The sequence below is a fragment of the Vulpes lagopus genome, chromosome 4, assembly GCF_018345385.1.
Source record: "Vulpes lagopus strain Blue_001 chromosome 4, ASM1834538v1, whole genome shotgun sequence".
Classification (NCBI taxonomy): Eukaryota; Metazoa; Chordata; class Mammalia; order Carnivora; family Canidae; genus Vulpes; species Vulpes lagopus.
In genome coordinates, this window is record NC_054827.1 from 24,639,304 (window position 1) to 24,656,157 (window position 16,854).

Consider the following 16,854-nt stretch of genomic DNA (forward strand, 5'->3'; position numbering starts at 1 on the left):
ATCAGATAGGAAGAATGTAAAAGTGCTTTGGCATTCAAAAGGAAGGTGAAATGGAACGGAGAATAAGGAACTTCCAAATATTAGAAAGCAAATATTTAATAAGCAGAATGGCTTTTATTTTTGTGACCTGGCAAAATGAGCTGTGTTTCATTCCGTACTGTGTCCCTGTTTTGCTGATATTTTCTGCCCCCCCAAAAAAGTCAATTTAGAATATAAGCCTGAAGAAAACCTGGCAGCCGCAAGAAGCAGCTTCAATCATGTAAGGCACCAATAGAAGGTGTTTGCTACCAATTTTTGTGCTCTTTAGTTTTATGTATTAATTTACTTACTTCTGTCTCATTTTGTTTTATGATTCTATAATTTATGTATTAAGGCAGCCACAGTCTGATTTGTCATGAAAGGGTAAGATATTTGACCCAGCCAGATGACAGTGGCTCTTGAGATTAGAGAGTCTGGGGCTTCTCCATATAGAGCTGATGAGCTGAAGCTCTCCCTTATGGCCCAGATTTTCTTCCATCATGTAATCCTTGTACCACCTGAAAAGTCATGTTTGTACCCTACCAGTGTGAGGGTCCTACCCAGTAAGTCAGTAGAAACACATGCCTTCCAGGCTCTTAGGTTTTATATAATAATAGTTCATTACAGTGGCAGGAGCAGCAACAAAATTGTCAAATGCCTGGAAAGCTCTGCTGTCATACCTTGTGGGCTAGAAGATGTCCCTGTTTTCTTGGCTTTTTGACTGTTCTTTCCATTCCCTTTCTCTGCATCACTTCCCCGAACGAGGGTAATTAGGAGAATAAACAAGGATGTAGCAGAAAGATTGAGAGATTATAAATCAGGAAAATCAGGTTTGAGCCTTTATTGTACCATGTGCCTTACCAACTCTGTGAGAAAGGACCAGTTGCTTAGCCCTCCCCAAGCCTTGGTTTCCTTATCTGGAAGATGGAGATAATGATCAACCTCAGAGATAGGCAATTATTCTCTCACTGAAAGAATATGAGATTCTTGATCAGTCATGCATTATTATTCACGTGTTGTTACTAAAATTCATCTGCCACTGCCAGTGGTGCAGCCTGCTGGTTCTTCCTTTGCTTCCCACCCCTCTGTAAGCAGAAAGAATCGAGCCTATGCAGAAAGGCTGGCATTCCCAAGGAGATGAAAGGTGAAACACTAGAGCATGACTAGAACCAGTCTGCCGCGTAGAATTAGACAGTCCTCTCCCAAAGGTGAGGTGAAGCATTGATGACCGCATGGCTGTGCTATAGCGGGTCAGGGGGCAGACTGGATGGCCCAGGCAAAATTAATGTCATTTTTCTGGAGGTGTTTTGCTGACCACGTCGGCAGAGATGAGAACTCTGTGTAGTTCTGCAGTCAGCCAGGTGGTCCTACTTGAGGAAAGCATGGCTAACAGCACGCTAGTACAAGCAGATGTGCTAGGGCCAACAATCTCAGGAAGGAAACCCTGTGAAGATGAAAGATGAAGGCATAATTTGCCTTGAAGATTCTTGCTGTATTCTGGGTTTTTCTTTTTGATTAGGATTTTGGCCAGGAAATGTTTTTTTTTAAAAAAAGATTAAATTGCTCTGTAAACACTAAGAATATTTGTAGACACTGTGAAGCCAAGCAGCGTGCTGATTTTTAAACATCACTTGCATTATCTAATCTTTTGAAATAAATATTCATTAGGAAATTACAGCTTATCCAAGATGCCTGCAGTATTTTGGAGCAAAACCTATGAATAAATATTAATGCTCTTTTTGTGTTTGTGTGTGTGTGTGTGTGTGTATAATTAAAGCAACTTTGCAGCCCTCAAAATGTGAATTGCAGAGATTTGGAGGGCCGGCATTCTACACCCTTACACTTTGCAGCAGGCTATAACCGCGTGTCTGTTGTGGAGTACCTTCTACACCATGGTGCCGATGTTCATGCCAAAGACAAAGGGTATGTGTTAGAATTCAGCTATTGAGGGCTTAACAATTTTTTGGAAATATTTTCAAAGTCTTAGGAATTTTCTTTTACCATTAAAAAAGTAATGAAAACTTAAAGCATCTAAATAGAAACGTACAGTATAGAAAATGAGAATCCCTATTACCGCACCTTCTAGAGATTATAATAACATTTTGTGATAATCCTCCAGATTTTTTTAAAAGTATAAATCAGTGTATATGCGGTTGTGGCAGCAGTGCTTGTTTTTTTTGTTGTTGTTGTTTTTTGTTTTTTAGCAGTGCTTGTTTTTAACATAAATGATGATGCTATTCTGTGCAGCTTAATTTGCTTTTTTACCCAGTAGCATATCTTGACTGTCTTTCCATTTTAGTACTTAATTGTTCATCTCGTCTTTTTAATGTCTATAACAGTATTTTATTATATTATATGAATGTGTTTATATAGTTTATACTTTATTCTTTGTTCTTTTTTCTCTTTTTGCTATTAAAAATATATAATCTCTTCTCAAAGAAGCCATCCATTCCAAAGTCACTGGTATTAATAGACATCTAATTTTATTTTTACTAATTCAGATATGCTATGTTTTTATATTAGTTTACTAAATTATTTTAATTTATCTAGACAAAGTTTAAAGCAGCCATGGCATATTTAGAAATGAGACAAAGATGTTTTAATTGAAATGAGCTTCCATATTCTAAATTAATTTCATATCATCTCAAAATAGAAATAAGCAAGCACTTTTCTGTGCAATTACATACCAGAGTACTGTGGAACTTAAACCATACAATTTAGACTTCATTAATCATTATGGATTTATTTATCTTTTAAAAGGGACACATCAGACTTGAATATTCAGTAATAATATTACCAGCTCTTTCCAAGTATTATAGTGCCCTGGAGAGCAACCAGCATTTGTTTCTATTGCCCATTTTAATTAGCACTTAGTATTTTTGGTCTCAAAACATTAAAAAAGAAAAAAAACTGATCTCTAAATAAAAAGGCATTTGATACCTTGTTTTTGTCATGTTTTAAATGCAACTTAGACTTATCTTTTTGATTCACCCTTTATTTGGGGAAACCCCTTTCTATCCTTTTAGAATGCCATCTGCCTTTCAACTGGAGCTTAGAGTTATCTCAGAATAGTTTGTTCATAAGTTGAGGCAGCTAAAATTTTCTCATCTGACTAGAGTTTAGGGTTGGTGTCACTATTTTCCTTACTGAATACTGAAGTTTCTGTATCATTTGCATTTTGAGTTTTCATCGCATGACGCCTAAATATTTAAATCTAGGCATAGAAACCACTACTGAATTATTAGGAATAAAGAAATAAAAACCAAGGACAAAAGGTAGCACTTGCCTAAATTAGTTTATTTAACTAAATTGCATTGTATATTTTATAAGCAAGCAGACAATTTTCATTAGGAAAACTCAAATGGAAAAAAATCTAAATTGATAAAACCAGATTATTGATTAGATTATTCCTGAAATCAGTTTGTAGTGTTGCTCTTTATAATGATGAAACCTGACTTAAACATATTGTGATGGAACTTTTCTGTGGATATATCTGTATGTGTTTTAAGCATAGGATTGCTGTGAAATTTCTATCCATCACCAAGAAACTAGGGAAAATCCTTATGTTGAAAGGGTTTTGTTTTTGAAATTGTTAATCCTTATTTGGAAATGAAGGATTGTATCTTTAAGACCAGAGGAGAATTCTTTCTTTTGAATTCTTTCTTTTGAATGAGTGTTCATATAGTCACTGCCATAAAAGAATTATATTATTTTTATTACAAGTATCATTTTAACACAAAGGTCTGTTATATGTCTTTAAAATAATTTTCTTTTCTCTAGTGGCTTGGTGCCCCTACATAATGCTTGTTCATACGGACACTATGAGGTAGCTGAGCTTTTAGTAAGGCATGGGGCTTCTGTCAATGTGGCGGACTTATGGAAATTTACCCCTCTGCATGAAGCAGCAGCTAAAGGAAAATACGAAATCTGCAAGCTCCTTTTAAAAGTATGTAATTTTAAAAATTATAAAATATAAAGTAATTAAATTTAGTTTTTGGTTAGCATGTAAAAATTACATTGAAGTAAATTATTAAGTACAATAAGTGCTATAGACACTGCTTCCATTTTCTTATTTAGGGGAATATTTAAGTGTGATATCATGATACTTATGTAGCTTTGAGTAGTGTCTGAAGTGCCTTTCTGAACTGATTTAAGTTCAGTTCATTACAATTCATCAAGGTAGGTTTTGGAAAGAGTCGCATTAGTTTGTACTGCTTATCCAATACTTAATGGGATTAATGTCAGAAAACATTGTACGAGGGGAAAAAAGATTTTTAATCAACTTTGATTTTTTTTCTTAGTGGCTATTTTATTATTAACAAACACTTTGCTCATTATTAAACATTGAACATATATATCTTATAAGAACTTTAACATTGGATTGATATTAAATATAAAATAATCTTTAGACAAAGTTACTCAGATAAATTTGGGGAATATAAATGAAATAGTAGAAACTCGTAATTTTATGAAACTAACTTAACCACTTTTACGGTATCAGATATATCTTTATGAGTCTTGAGAATGGTAATGTATTTAATGTTCATTTTTGTTTTCACTGGGAGGTAAGAAATAACTTCCCGGTCACTGTGAATTCACTGTCTACTTTGATTTATTCCAGATTTCTCCAGTGGGTCACAGCAGTCTGTCAGGCCCATAATAAAAATCTTTGACCTTTATTTCATTTCATAGGTACAGATGATTAAACTTTTAAAATGCAATTAATTGCAAGTATATTTATACCTAATTTCATAGTAGGTGTTAAGACTTAAAATGAAAATAATAAGAAATTAGCAGCATTTGTGTTGATAGCATTTATAGATTTAAGTACTTGTCCCACTGGTGTGTCTTCCTCTTCTTACTTCCTTCTCATGATATGCACTGAATATCTTTATGTAATTATAATCTAGTCAAAAAAATTATATGACATGTGCAAAACCAGAAATGAATGAATGAATGCATACATAGATATATACATACAGAAATAAATCTTTTCAAAAAGTAAATTGCAGACCATTCTTAAAAGGAAGAGGCTTCGAAAGACAGCTTGGTGACTGAGAAAGTATATGACATGGAAAGTTACAGAGCTGATTCACTGTATTGCTAAGTAGAGAATTTACAAAGCAAAGCAGGATATTGCCTCCCCCCCCCCCCAAATGTATACAGAATCGATATCTTTCCTTGATTAGTGAAGATGAAGTTAAAAATAAACTTTGAGAAGGATACTAGAGAAAATACAAAGTCCATTTGGTTTTGTTTGTTTGTTGTTTTAGCATGGAGCAGATCCAACCAAAAAGAACAGAGATGGAAATACACCATTAGATCTGGTAAAAGAGGGAGACACAGATATCCAGGACTTGCTGAGAGGAGATGCTGCCTTGCTGGATGCTGCCAAGAAAGGTTGCCTGGCAAGAGTGCAGAAGCTCTGTACCCCAGAGAATATCAACTGCAGAGACACCCAGGGCAGAAACTCAACCCCTCTGCACCTGGCAGGTAAGTGCCACCAGCACTTCCAAGGCTCATTTTCCTTTCCTGGATACCTAATACAGTTTACCAGAAGATGAAAGAAATCCTGAGCAGAAATAGTAAAATGCTTTAGATTGACGTGATTTTGTATAATTTCTTATTGCAAAGGCTCTTAGTTATGTGAGAGCAATATTCGTTTTAAAGCAAAAAGTATTAAAATTGTGACATTTTCTAGTCATTTATATACATAGATATAAATATAGATATATATTTTTTAATCTGACACGTTTGCCTTTTTCGCTCTAATAGCAGGCTACAATAACCTGGAAGTAGCGGAATATCTTCTAGAACATGGAGCAGACGTTAATGCCCAGGACAAAGGTGGTTTAATTCCTCTTCATAATGCAGCATCCTATGGGGTGAGCATGCTAAAGTTCAAAGTTCAAGTCTAGAAAACGTCACTGACATTTATTACTTTATTAAATGCATACTGTGCATGAAGTAAGTAGATATCTAACCAACAGCGTAAGTTAACACAATTTGAATCTTACTATGTAGAGTATTTCTAGCCTTCCCAGTTAAGTTTAACTATTCTTTGGTGAAGGGCCACACCCTTTATAGTTTTCTGTTCTCTTCAGATGGTCTAGCACAGTAATAGGTGTATAACAGCTGCTCATTTAATATTTACTGCTACAAATAATAGTTTGTAACTACTCTATCCCAGGTAGATTTCAGAAACTATAAAGCCCGGGAGGCTCTTTATTTGTGGACATGGAAATTATGCTTGCTTTTGTTTATCATCAACATCTTAAAAATACCAAGTAAATGGTTGAGCTGTTGGTATATATGGTTTCATAGAATTTGATTAACTAGCTAAAGCCCCACAGTCAAAGTCCAGAGCAATTCTCAAAGCACTAGAACTGTAATCATCAGCTCGAAGAGGAAGAGTGCCTTGACGACATTTGTTGGAACTGATAGCCTAGAAGTCACCAAGGCCCACTCATCCCTAAATCACACAGGGTGAATGTTCATGTGTTTGTCTGTTTTCACTTAATCCCTGTTTGAGTACAAATACCCACAGATGCTGAATTGTACATACCAGGGGTCCTCACAGTTGGAATCACTGTTGCTGGGGATAGTTTCTGGATTTGCAAAAGCCTAACAAACTATAAGTAAAAGCTTATCATTATGATTCCATATCTCTTACTCACTTTTCCCTTGCCCTCCAAAGGAATATCCTCCTCTTCTTATAACCCCTCTACAAAAACCAGTGTTTCAGAAATATGACAATATGAGTGGGAATACTTTTAAAGAAAGCAAACAGTCCTGTTTGAGTTGGACAAACAGGAAATTTCCCAATGTAACAGAAATTTCTTAAAAGTTATCAGATTTAGTAAAATATTTTATTAGTACTGAAATCCTCTTGAAACTTCAGTAAAGTTATGTTTCCAAAGATAATAATCTTTTATTAAATTTAGTAGACTTTTTCTTCTAACTCTCCTTCATATACGATGCCCAGTTTCACTGTACAGCATATATTTCCACTGAGGACCAGGCATACTAAATATTCACTGCTAACATGCTATACAGTTATGTATAATTTTTTTACTTCTGTTACAACTATAAATTTGTATCATTTGAAGGTTAGTGTTCGCTTCTTAGCATGTTCCTTCTTTCCGTATTCTATTCCTCTAATCCCTTTGCTAAGAGTTTATGAAGCTGATGGGATCAGTAAAACTTAAAGCAAAGTCTTCTAAACTCATGTAAATCTATAAAGGAGTAAGGATCGATGTGGGCAATGGCTCTTGACCTGACCTAGTAGAACTTGCACTACCAGTTGTGCAGACTGGTGGATCTTTGTGATTTTCACTATATTTTATACCTTGTGAAGGTAGATAAATTCTGTCCTGTTAGTCAGCCTTCACAGCTATCACAGAGAGCACAGGAAGTAAAACATAATTTTTTTTTAAAGATTTTATTTATTTATTCATGAGAGACACAGAGAGAGAGAGTCAGAGACACAGGCAGAGGGAGAAGCAGGCTCCCTGCAGGGAGCCCGATGTGGGACTCGATCCCAGGACTCCAGGATCACACCTTGGGCCGAAGGCAGGCACTAAACTGCTGAGCGACCCAGGGATCCCCATAAAACTTAATTTAAAAGTAAAGTCTTCTACCTTTTAATTCCCATTCTCCTGATAAGAAAGGCATTGAGATATTACTTATACGTGTGTGTCATTTGGTGACTAGTAAGACAGAAATAAAATGTGCAGTGGTTCTCTCTGGTGGCTAAATAGTACTGTATTGTGCAGGTTGACCTTGTCTTTATTGCATGTTCCCTTGACGCTACCTCAACCCTTAGCTGATAGGAGGTGCAGTGCAATCAGGGTCCAGACCAGAGGCCCCCTGTTCCATTGCATACTTATTTCACCATGATCTTCTAACTCCGTGTGAGAAAAATAACGGACATTTTTCGTTTCATCTCTCTTTTCGTGTTACCATGTTTGTTATCACATCGCTACTCCTAAGCTCTTGGTAAATGAAGGTAATTTATCTAAGTGAAAAGGAACAGAAAATTCTCCAGGCTGCGTAGAGAGCACGTGATAGAAGTTTTGATCAACCTGGTTCATCCCATCCTTCTACTAAGGAATGTTAACAGACTAGAGAATATGTTGATAGTAGGTATTTTTACCTCATTATGTAAGTGGATTTTTTGAGTCGCTAAAAGTCCTTCTGATATGAAACTTTATAAATTCAAAAATCAAGTATCTAGGACTATTCACTAATAGTCATAAGTGTTACTCACTAAACCCTTTAGTTTTGTGGTTTCTTGACTTTTTTTGTTACCATGGTTTTCCCACTTAAAACACTTCTCTCTCCCCCATGACATCCCTATGACACAGTGATTCCCAGTTGTCAGTAAGATCATCTTCCCTGTTGAGAATCTCTGCTCTAAAAAAATAATTTTATCTAATGCAGTTTGTATACCATATAATCTATTACCAATAACTGAGTCAAATCAGTATTTATCTCAGTCTCAATTAGTAGATTTAAAACAAGTACCAATGTTAACCACGATATAAAAATTTTAAAAGCTATTTTATCTTCAACTGAAGGATAGATATATTTTTATTATCTCTAGATATATAAATCTGTTACCTTTCAAAAGTCCCTTTTTATTCATGTTAGAGTAAACCTTGGCTAGATTTTTTAATGAAATTGTAGGGCTCTGGCCCACATTTCTCTGTTAAGGTGGCAAAACTCTAGTTATTTTCTGTTTATCCCAGTGATACTTGAACTAGCCTAGCTGCATGGTACATATGATGCACTACCCTGAAATAGCAGTTTTGTGGAGGAGATTTTTGTGGTACTTCATGTGAAATAGAAGCTTCCGGGGTGACTAGGTGACTCAGTGGTTGAGCGTCTACTTTTGGCTCAGGTTGTGATCCTGGGGTCCTGGGCTCAAGTCCTGCCTATGTCTCTGCCTCTCTGTGTGGGACTCCCATGAATAAGTAAATTAAAATCTAAGGAAGGAAGGAAGGAAGGAAGGAAGGAAGGAAGGAAGGAAGGAAGGAAGGAAGGAAAGGAAGGAAGAAAGAAAGGGAAAGAAAGGAAAGGAAGAAAGAAGGAAGGAAGAAAGGAAAGGAAAGAAGGAAGGAAGGAAGAGAGAGAGAGAGAGAAAGAAAGAAAAAAAGAGGGATCCCTGGGTGGCGCAGCGGTTTGGCGCCTGCCTTTGGCCCAGGGCGCGATCCTGGAGACCCGGGATCGAATCCCATGTCGGGCTCCCGGTGCATGGAGCCTGCTTCTCCCTCTGCCTGTGTCTCTGCCTCTCTCTCTATCTCTCTGTGACTATCATAAATAAATAAAAATTAAAAAAAAAATTAAAAAAAAAGAAAGAAAGAAAGAAAGAAAGAAAGAAAGAAAGAAAGAAGAAAGAAAGAAGAGCTTCTAAGTTAAAAATAAAGCAGTTTGCAGAGTAGTTTTGGGTATAGGGTCACCCAATATCTCTACTTACATGGCTTTTCCCTGATATTATACACTTTGCCATGTTCAACTTTTCAGGAAATGACTCTTGAGTATTAGTCCAATAAGACCCCACAGGCAGCTTGATTAATGGAAAGACCTGAACTCAGGATGTGAACATCTGGGATCGTCTTAAGGCTTTTACTCCATAACCTGGTAGTCTTCAAGAAGTTCCTTAATCTTTCTGATCTGTAATTTTCTCATTAGCAGAACTCAGATGCTGAAACCTTTACAGGGTTGTTGTGATAATTAGATGAGATCATGCATGTGTAAAGTACATTCTCTAGCCTAAGGCACTCTAAAGTCCAAGGTAATGACTATTATTATAAGATAACAAGCTCCCCACAGCCGTCCTACTGGTCAGAATAAGGACTGGGTGTCTGTCACTCTTAAATCGTGCAGCCCTACAAATAATCTGTGTGCTCCACCAGCTCGGTACCAGTGTGAAATAGACACAGATTAACTGATTTTCGTAGTAGGTAATGACTTGTAGCCTGGAGATAAAATAATCATGTGAGGTGTCTGTGAAATTACATAAAGCTACTTAAGCTGTTATTTATTGGTAATTATTCTTTGACTTGCATTTTACCTTTTTTCCTCTGGCGAGCTCAGTCTGCTGTCTGTGTATCTTTGAGCCTTTTTATATGGGAGAACTTGCCATTTCAGTTTTTCTAAGTAGAGAAACAAACACACAGTTTAAGCAGTTTAAATAAAAGTTACAGATTTCATGAGAGTTTCTACTAATGGTAATTAAATACATTGTCTTGTTTAGTGTTTTGTACTATATAATGCCTTATATTTTTAAATATGCATTTATACAAGACAGTTAATTTTTCTGTTATTCAAAAAATGTAAGACATTGGTATTTACCACAAAGCCCATAATTTTCTGTTATCTAATAAATCAGCATGCTGACTTTAATTTTTCAGTGCTTTCTCTAAAATGTATAATAGTGGGATTTCATGGCATCATTGTACAATTAAATGGCTCTAACTGGAGTCCAAGCATGTTTCTCTTCTTACTTTCCAGCTTTCTAGAATTAAATTAGGGCCCCCATAGTCTTTTTATGTAGTATTTGTCCTTTAAAATGTTCTGTTTCATCTGGATTCTGAAACCATGTTAAATTTGACTCTTTCTCCTGGAAACATACCAGCGGAGTTCAGTTCCTACTCCAGACCTTCCAGTTCAATACTTTATTCTTATAAATGGTATAGAACTGAGCTGTAGCTTTATTGCATTGATCAGCTTTAGATTTCAGTCGCTATTTTTGCCCCAATGGTGTAGCTATTTAGAAGACTTGAGAATTGTGTTTTTAGTCTACTTTGGTAGTAATATATTCATTCCTGTTTATTGCTCTTTCGGATGTTTGTCAGCAGATTTAACAAGCATGTAATTGGTTGTTCCAAGCATAAACTATAAATTCAGTATAAAGGAAGTTGAATAACAACATATATACGATTCATTTTGTACACACACACACACACACACACACACACACACATACGTCATTTTCCTTGGACTATCTCATTTTGGAAGCCTTTGCAAATTAGTCAACCAAATTATGTTATGTCACCAGTATATATGGGAGTAGAATAAAATTAATCAGAAGCATTGTTTGAATGACTATAACCTTCCTGGGGAAAAGCTTCAAGTTAATCCATACTTTTGGGTTAACTGAACAAAAAAGAGCTGTCCTTTTCAATATATATCCTTTGAATAAGGGAGATAAATTTGGGGGTTTTGTTTTAAGTAATTTGGGTAATACCACAGTTGGTACCTATTTTTATCTTTTGTGTTAGAATCAGTTTTATAATGATGTATCATTCATAATCCAAAAAAGATCACAAAGCATAGCTTGTTCTCAAAAGCACTACTATAATTATGTTCCTTTGCTCCTTTTTTCTCCTTATATTGTCAGAGCAAATGTGAGCTATCCTTAGAAGTTATTTGATTTGTATTTTCCTCATAAATTCTCCTTTTTCCTGAAATTATTTTCCTGAAATTAATAAGTATTGATATTAATTAAAATTAATAAGTATTATATTTTTAAAACTTTCGAAATGAGTGTCTTCGAGAGGGCAAAGACTATTTTACAGAAACAATGAAGAAGCATGCCCTACATCTCATCTTGGGCTATTTCTTTCTACCTTCCCTGTCTCTTCCCATTCTCGTGAAAGCTTCTGGTAACTCAGTAAATTGCAGTGAAGCAGCAGCGTGAGTTAGAAATTTAGTCTCAGCAGATAAAGTGATCAAGTTATGCCAGGAAACGTATCCGTAAAGAACACAAATGTGTCAGTTGCACAAAATTATAGAATATTCTAGAGTTGAAATGAATTTCAAAAATACTTTAGTGGTAACCAAAGTAGCATCCCTAAATACATTTATAAGAATAAAGTTATTTTTATTATCCTCAAAAGCCCTGCCGTTGAATCAATATTAGTATTGCATAATTGTCTTAACTTTATAAGGACTTTGGAAAGAAACTAGCTATAACTGTCAATTCAATATTCTGCTTTATAGTCCCCTCAAGTCCCTGCTCCCAGGGCCAGGCACTTAGTAGGTATTCACCAATATCTGGTTGTTGGGTGCATAGGTAAGAGAGCATAAGTGAGTAAATAAGTAGTGCCCTTATCTGTGCTCCAGTCTTTTGTGTCAAACCATTTACAGAACAGCCTTACTTTGATATTTTACCTCACAAACTACTTACCCAAAGTGTTTCATTCCCACTTAAACTTTTGCTACTTGATTTCTGTTAATGGTACCCGTTTGCTTTTTAATCTTCTAGACAAATTTAGAAAAAAGAAAAGTAATTATCTTTGATTTCTCTGTCTCTTTCTCTGTAGTTAATCTGTCTTTCTAAAACCCAGGGGTTTTTTTCCTTCACAATTTCTCGATTTTTAGCTCTTCTTTCCATTCTTCTCTGACCATTAGAGTTCAGCATCTCATTACCTCATGCCCAGGTTATTAGTTAACATGTCTGCTACTAACATTTCCTCTACCCTCAAGTCATTTTGGACATGATAGACTAAGTTTTGTAAAATATTGTTTTGTTATGTTACATTACTTTCCCGAGGACTGAAGAGAGAAAACATTGAGAATCCTTGAGATGAGTATTTGAATAAATGATCAGATCGTGGTAGGTTAGAAGAGAAATAGGAAGATATGAGAAGTGAACAGGAACACTTGTTTGAAAAGTCTGACAGGCAGACTAGACCTTTGATAGACTTGGAGTCAGATAATAGTTTCATTTTATGTATTTGTTTTTAAGATAGACCTGAAAATGTTAGAAGGCTGAATAAAAAATTTTACAAGCCCCGGTGAAGAATTATAGGGTAAAAGAGTAATTGTGGAATTGAGATTTTGGAGGCAAGAAAAGATGGAATCCAAAATACAGGAGTGGGATAAGTATGCTTTTCTTAATAGAAGAAACTTATGTTAAGGTGTGAATAGAGATACAGAAGGAATGAAATGTTAAATAAGCATACCTGATGGAGCTTTATCAGATAATCTCATCCTCTGTTTTTCTTTAGCACGTGGATATAGCAGCATTATTGATAAAATACAACACGTGTGTAAATGCAACAGATAAGTGGGCATTTACTCCTCTTCATGAAGCAGCCCAAAAAGGAAGGACACAGTTATGTGCCCTACTCCTAGCACATGGTGCGGATCCAACTATGAAGAACCAAGAAGGTCAGACACCTTTAGATCTGGCAACAGTAAGTCTTCATTCTGAATTATGTAGCATTGCTCTAAGTTTATACTTTCAGAGATGACATTAAATTTCAGGGCTTGGCAGGTTTACCTTAAAGCAATACATATTTCACTTAGAATAAGAACAAATTTTCTTCCTTCTGAAATTTTTTTTATTTGCATTTTGTACATAATTCAAAACTCTGTTAAGGCAAACTAAGCAGTGCCTTAATTTAATTATTTTTGCCATGCTTGACTTGAATGGACAACAGAGAAAAACGTATCTAGAGTATATCCTCAGAGAATTACTTTAGTAAAATATCTCAGACCTTCTACATTTGGCATATTGTTCAGGTGCAATTGATGTTCATGGTCTTTTCCCTGAGGCTATGAGATAGTCAAAGAAAAATTTACCTTCTAGGCAATATGTTATTCTTCTGAAGATGGAAATATAAATTGATGTACACAATAATTTATAATCTTTTAACCAGATATACCTTCCCGAGCCACATTGTTTCATATATCTATTGCCGAATAACAGACCACTTCAAAAAACTTAGTGGCTTTACCAAAACCGAATGAGTGGCTTAATACAGTGATCTATTATTTCTCATGGTTCTGTGGGTTGTCTGGACTCAGTGAGGCAGTTCTGTGATGTCTGCACCCACCTTCAGCTGGGGGCTCAGCTGAGGCTGGAGGGTCTGGGGTCACCCCTCATCTTCCAAGGTGTCTCTTCAAGGAGCCCTTCCTCACTCCATAGTCTAACCTGAACTTAACAACATGGAGATGCCTTCCATGAGAGAAGACGTAAAAGCTGCCAGTCCTTTTAAAGCCTCAGACATCACTCCCTACATTCTACTGGTCACTGCAATGTGCCCAGACAGCCCAGATCTAAAGGAAGGGAAGTAGATGCCAGCTCTTGATGGGAAGAGTGGCACACATGTGCACAGAGGAGGGAATTGGTGGCTGGCTGTCTCTGGAGGCTCCCACGTAGTCTCACAGCAGTTATGCCTAACGAACTGTGACAGTGATGAAGAAGCCAGCCAAACTAAAGTGGTGTCCTTGTAACATTTCTCCAGATTTTAACTGTACATTAAATTATTAAGTGTGTGTTAAATAACTGAATAAAAATCAGTGTCATTATTTAGGCATATACAAAACATAGTATAAATATGAGAATGCCTTCAAAAGAGATTGAGAATCAACCCTGCAACAGGCTGCTTTTTAAGCAAAAGTGGAAATTTTTTTAAACTCCACTCAAATCTTTATTAACTTATTCTTTAAATACATGTGTAATCAGTATGAACAACCATATGCACGTTTCACTTGGTGTTTAAAAAATATTTCCAGAAGTCAAATACAGTCTACATTCTTAGATTTTTTCTTTCATAGTAATTAACTCTTGTATATGTGGGTGTGTATGTAGTGAGAACATTTAAGATCCATTCTCCGCAAATTTCAGATATATAACACAGTATTATTAACTAAAGTTACCAAGTTGTACATTAGATCCTCAAAAGATGAAATATTTGTTTAAAAAAAAAAAATGATCTAGGGACTCCTGTTCTAACTCCTACCAAAACTGCTGGGACTGCAGGTCAGGAAATGAATGATCAAAAACCAGTAGGCAATAGTGAGGCACTCACTAAAGACAAATTTCACAAAGCCTTTGGTCCTTAGTGAAAAACTTACTGTTTTAAATTGTGTTTTTGTGTGTTTTTTGTATTATTTTTAGGCTGACGACATCAGAGCTTTGCTGATAGATGCCATGCCCCCAGAGGCCTTACCTACCTGTTTTAAACCTCAAGCTACTGTAGTGAGTGCCTCTCTGATCTCACCAGCATCCACTCCCTCCTGCCTGTCCGCTGCCAGCAGCATCGATAACCTCACAGGCCCCTTAGCAGAACTGGCTGTAGGAGGAGCATCCAACACAGGGGATGGTGCCGCAGGCACAGAAAGGAAGGAAGGAGAAGGCAAGTACACTGGTGAACTTTGGTTTTTGGTGTGGAGTTTCCTTTGGCTTTTATTTTTTTGTTTTTTCTTTTTGTTTTAGTTTTTTAAAGAGAGAGAGAGGGCGGGGGGAGGTGCAGGTGGGCTGGAAGAAGGGGCAGAAGGTGAGGGAGAGAGAATCTTAAGCAGGCTCCACGCCCAGTACAGAGCCTGGTCCTGTGCTCCTGACTGATACCATGACTTGAATGGAAATCAAGAATTGGACGCTCAACTGACTGAGCCACCCAGGCACCCCTCGTTTTTCGTTTTTTAAATGAACAGATTTCACTTACTTCTCTTGGTAATTCTCAAACACCCATCTAAAATAAGTTTCCTTATATACACCAGTTTGTAGGAGCTGTCTTCATAGAATAAATAACCTTGACATTGTTCTTACTTACGTATATTCCAATATATCCATTTGTAACCATATTTTATTTAACTACTGAATGAGTCTTATTACTGAAAATATATCAGAAAAAAACTGAAAGATCATATAAGGAATGAAAACTGAAACCAAAGCTGGTAATTTCTGTTTGTAATTCCAGCTGTTAAATATTTCACTAAAAGCATTAAACTTTATATTACAATTAATATAAATGCTACTGATAAGATAAAGATAAACTCTGCTTTCACTTCTCCACCCAATTTGGAGATAACCTGAAGTGTCAGAATTAAGTATATGTATCCTGGATTATTTTTATAGTAGGTAAAGTCATTTGCATAGCCACAAGTATGAGAGCCATGGCTTTAAATAAATACTGTAACTTCCTTTAGATTGATATACTGCTTTCTGAAAACTTTAATATATGTCTATTTTAGTTGCGGGTCTTGACATGAATATCAGCCAATTCCTGAAAAGCCTTGGTCTTGAGCACCTTCGGGACATCTTTGAAACAGAACAAGTAAGCTCTAATTTTTCCTGAGTCTTTTAAATTAAATATTACAATTTATTAATTGTCATTCCTTGTTTCTTTTGCTTTTCTAACTGCTACTTTAAAATTCATATCAAATTTCTAAAGAAGCCAGGAGAATCCAGTACATTATAATTCTCCCCCAAAATTTTCTAAGAAATTATGGGAGTCACTATTATTTCATTATATCTTTATACATGGTTTAACTGCATATGTTTTCTTACATGTCAAAACTTAAGCCACGAAACCATCGCAAAGGAATGTTTTCAAAATCTTTGTTTCCACAAAGTATTGGTGTTTATTCATCTCAATACATGCGACTAGACTCCACATAAAAACAGTGACACAGAGCTCCCTGAGGGGAGCCTGCTTCTCCCTCTGCTTATGTCTCCGCCTCTGTGTGTCTCTCATGAATAAATAAAACCTTTAAAAATTAAAAAACAAAACAAAAAAACAGTGACACATTTTGATATTAGCTCTAAGCAAAATCCGCACAAAGCGATTGCTAAATTTGGAAAGCAGAGTAATTCTTGAACAAGTGCACCTTTTTAAAATTGCCTCTTTATGAAGTTTCTGTTGTCGAGATTAGTCTAAAATAGACACACACTCAAAATTTAGCCACATACTCATAGACCTATCCTATTTTCACATACATAAATGTGTATGAAGGTCTGAGTATGAAGTCATCATTAGGGCATTTATGAATTAAGACCCTTCTATTTGTCATCCTGTTTTTATAGAATAATAACTTTTT

General features: G+C 35.9%; 1 protein-coding gene across 1 annotated transcript in view; it reads left to right on the top strand.

The window, feature by feature from the left end:
• Positions 1-16,854, top strand: part of TNKS (tankyrase) — a 212,390-nt gene that overhangs the window by 164,513 nt on the left and 31,023 nt on the right. The window contains exons 14-20 of the mRNA XM_041753371.1: positions 1,796-1,941; positions 3,799-3,964; positions 5,292-5,511; positions 5,794-5,903; positions 13,035-13,223; positions 14,933-15,170; positions 16,009-16,091. Coding sequence (XP_041609305.1) covers positions 1,796-1,941; positions 3,799-3,964; positions 5,292-5,511; positions 5,794-5,903; positions 13,035-13,223; positions 14,933-15,170; positions 16,009-16,091 — 1,152 coding nt within the window. The remainder of the gene's footprint in view (positions 1-1,795; positions 1,942-3,798; positions 3,965-5,291; positions 5,512-5,793; positions 5,904-13,034; positions 13,224-14,932; positions 15,171-16,008; positions 16,092-16,854) is intronic.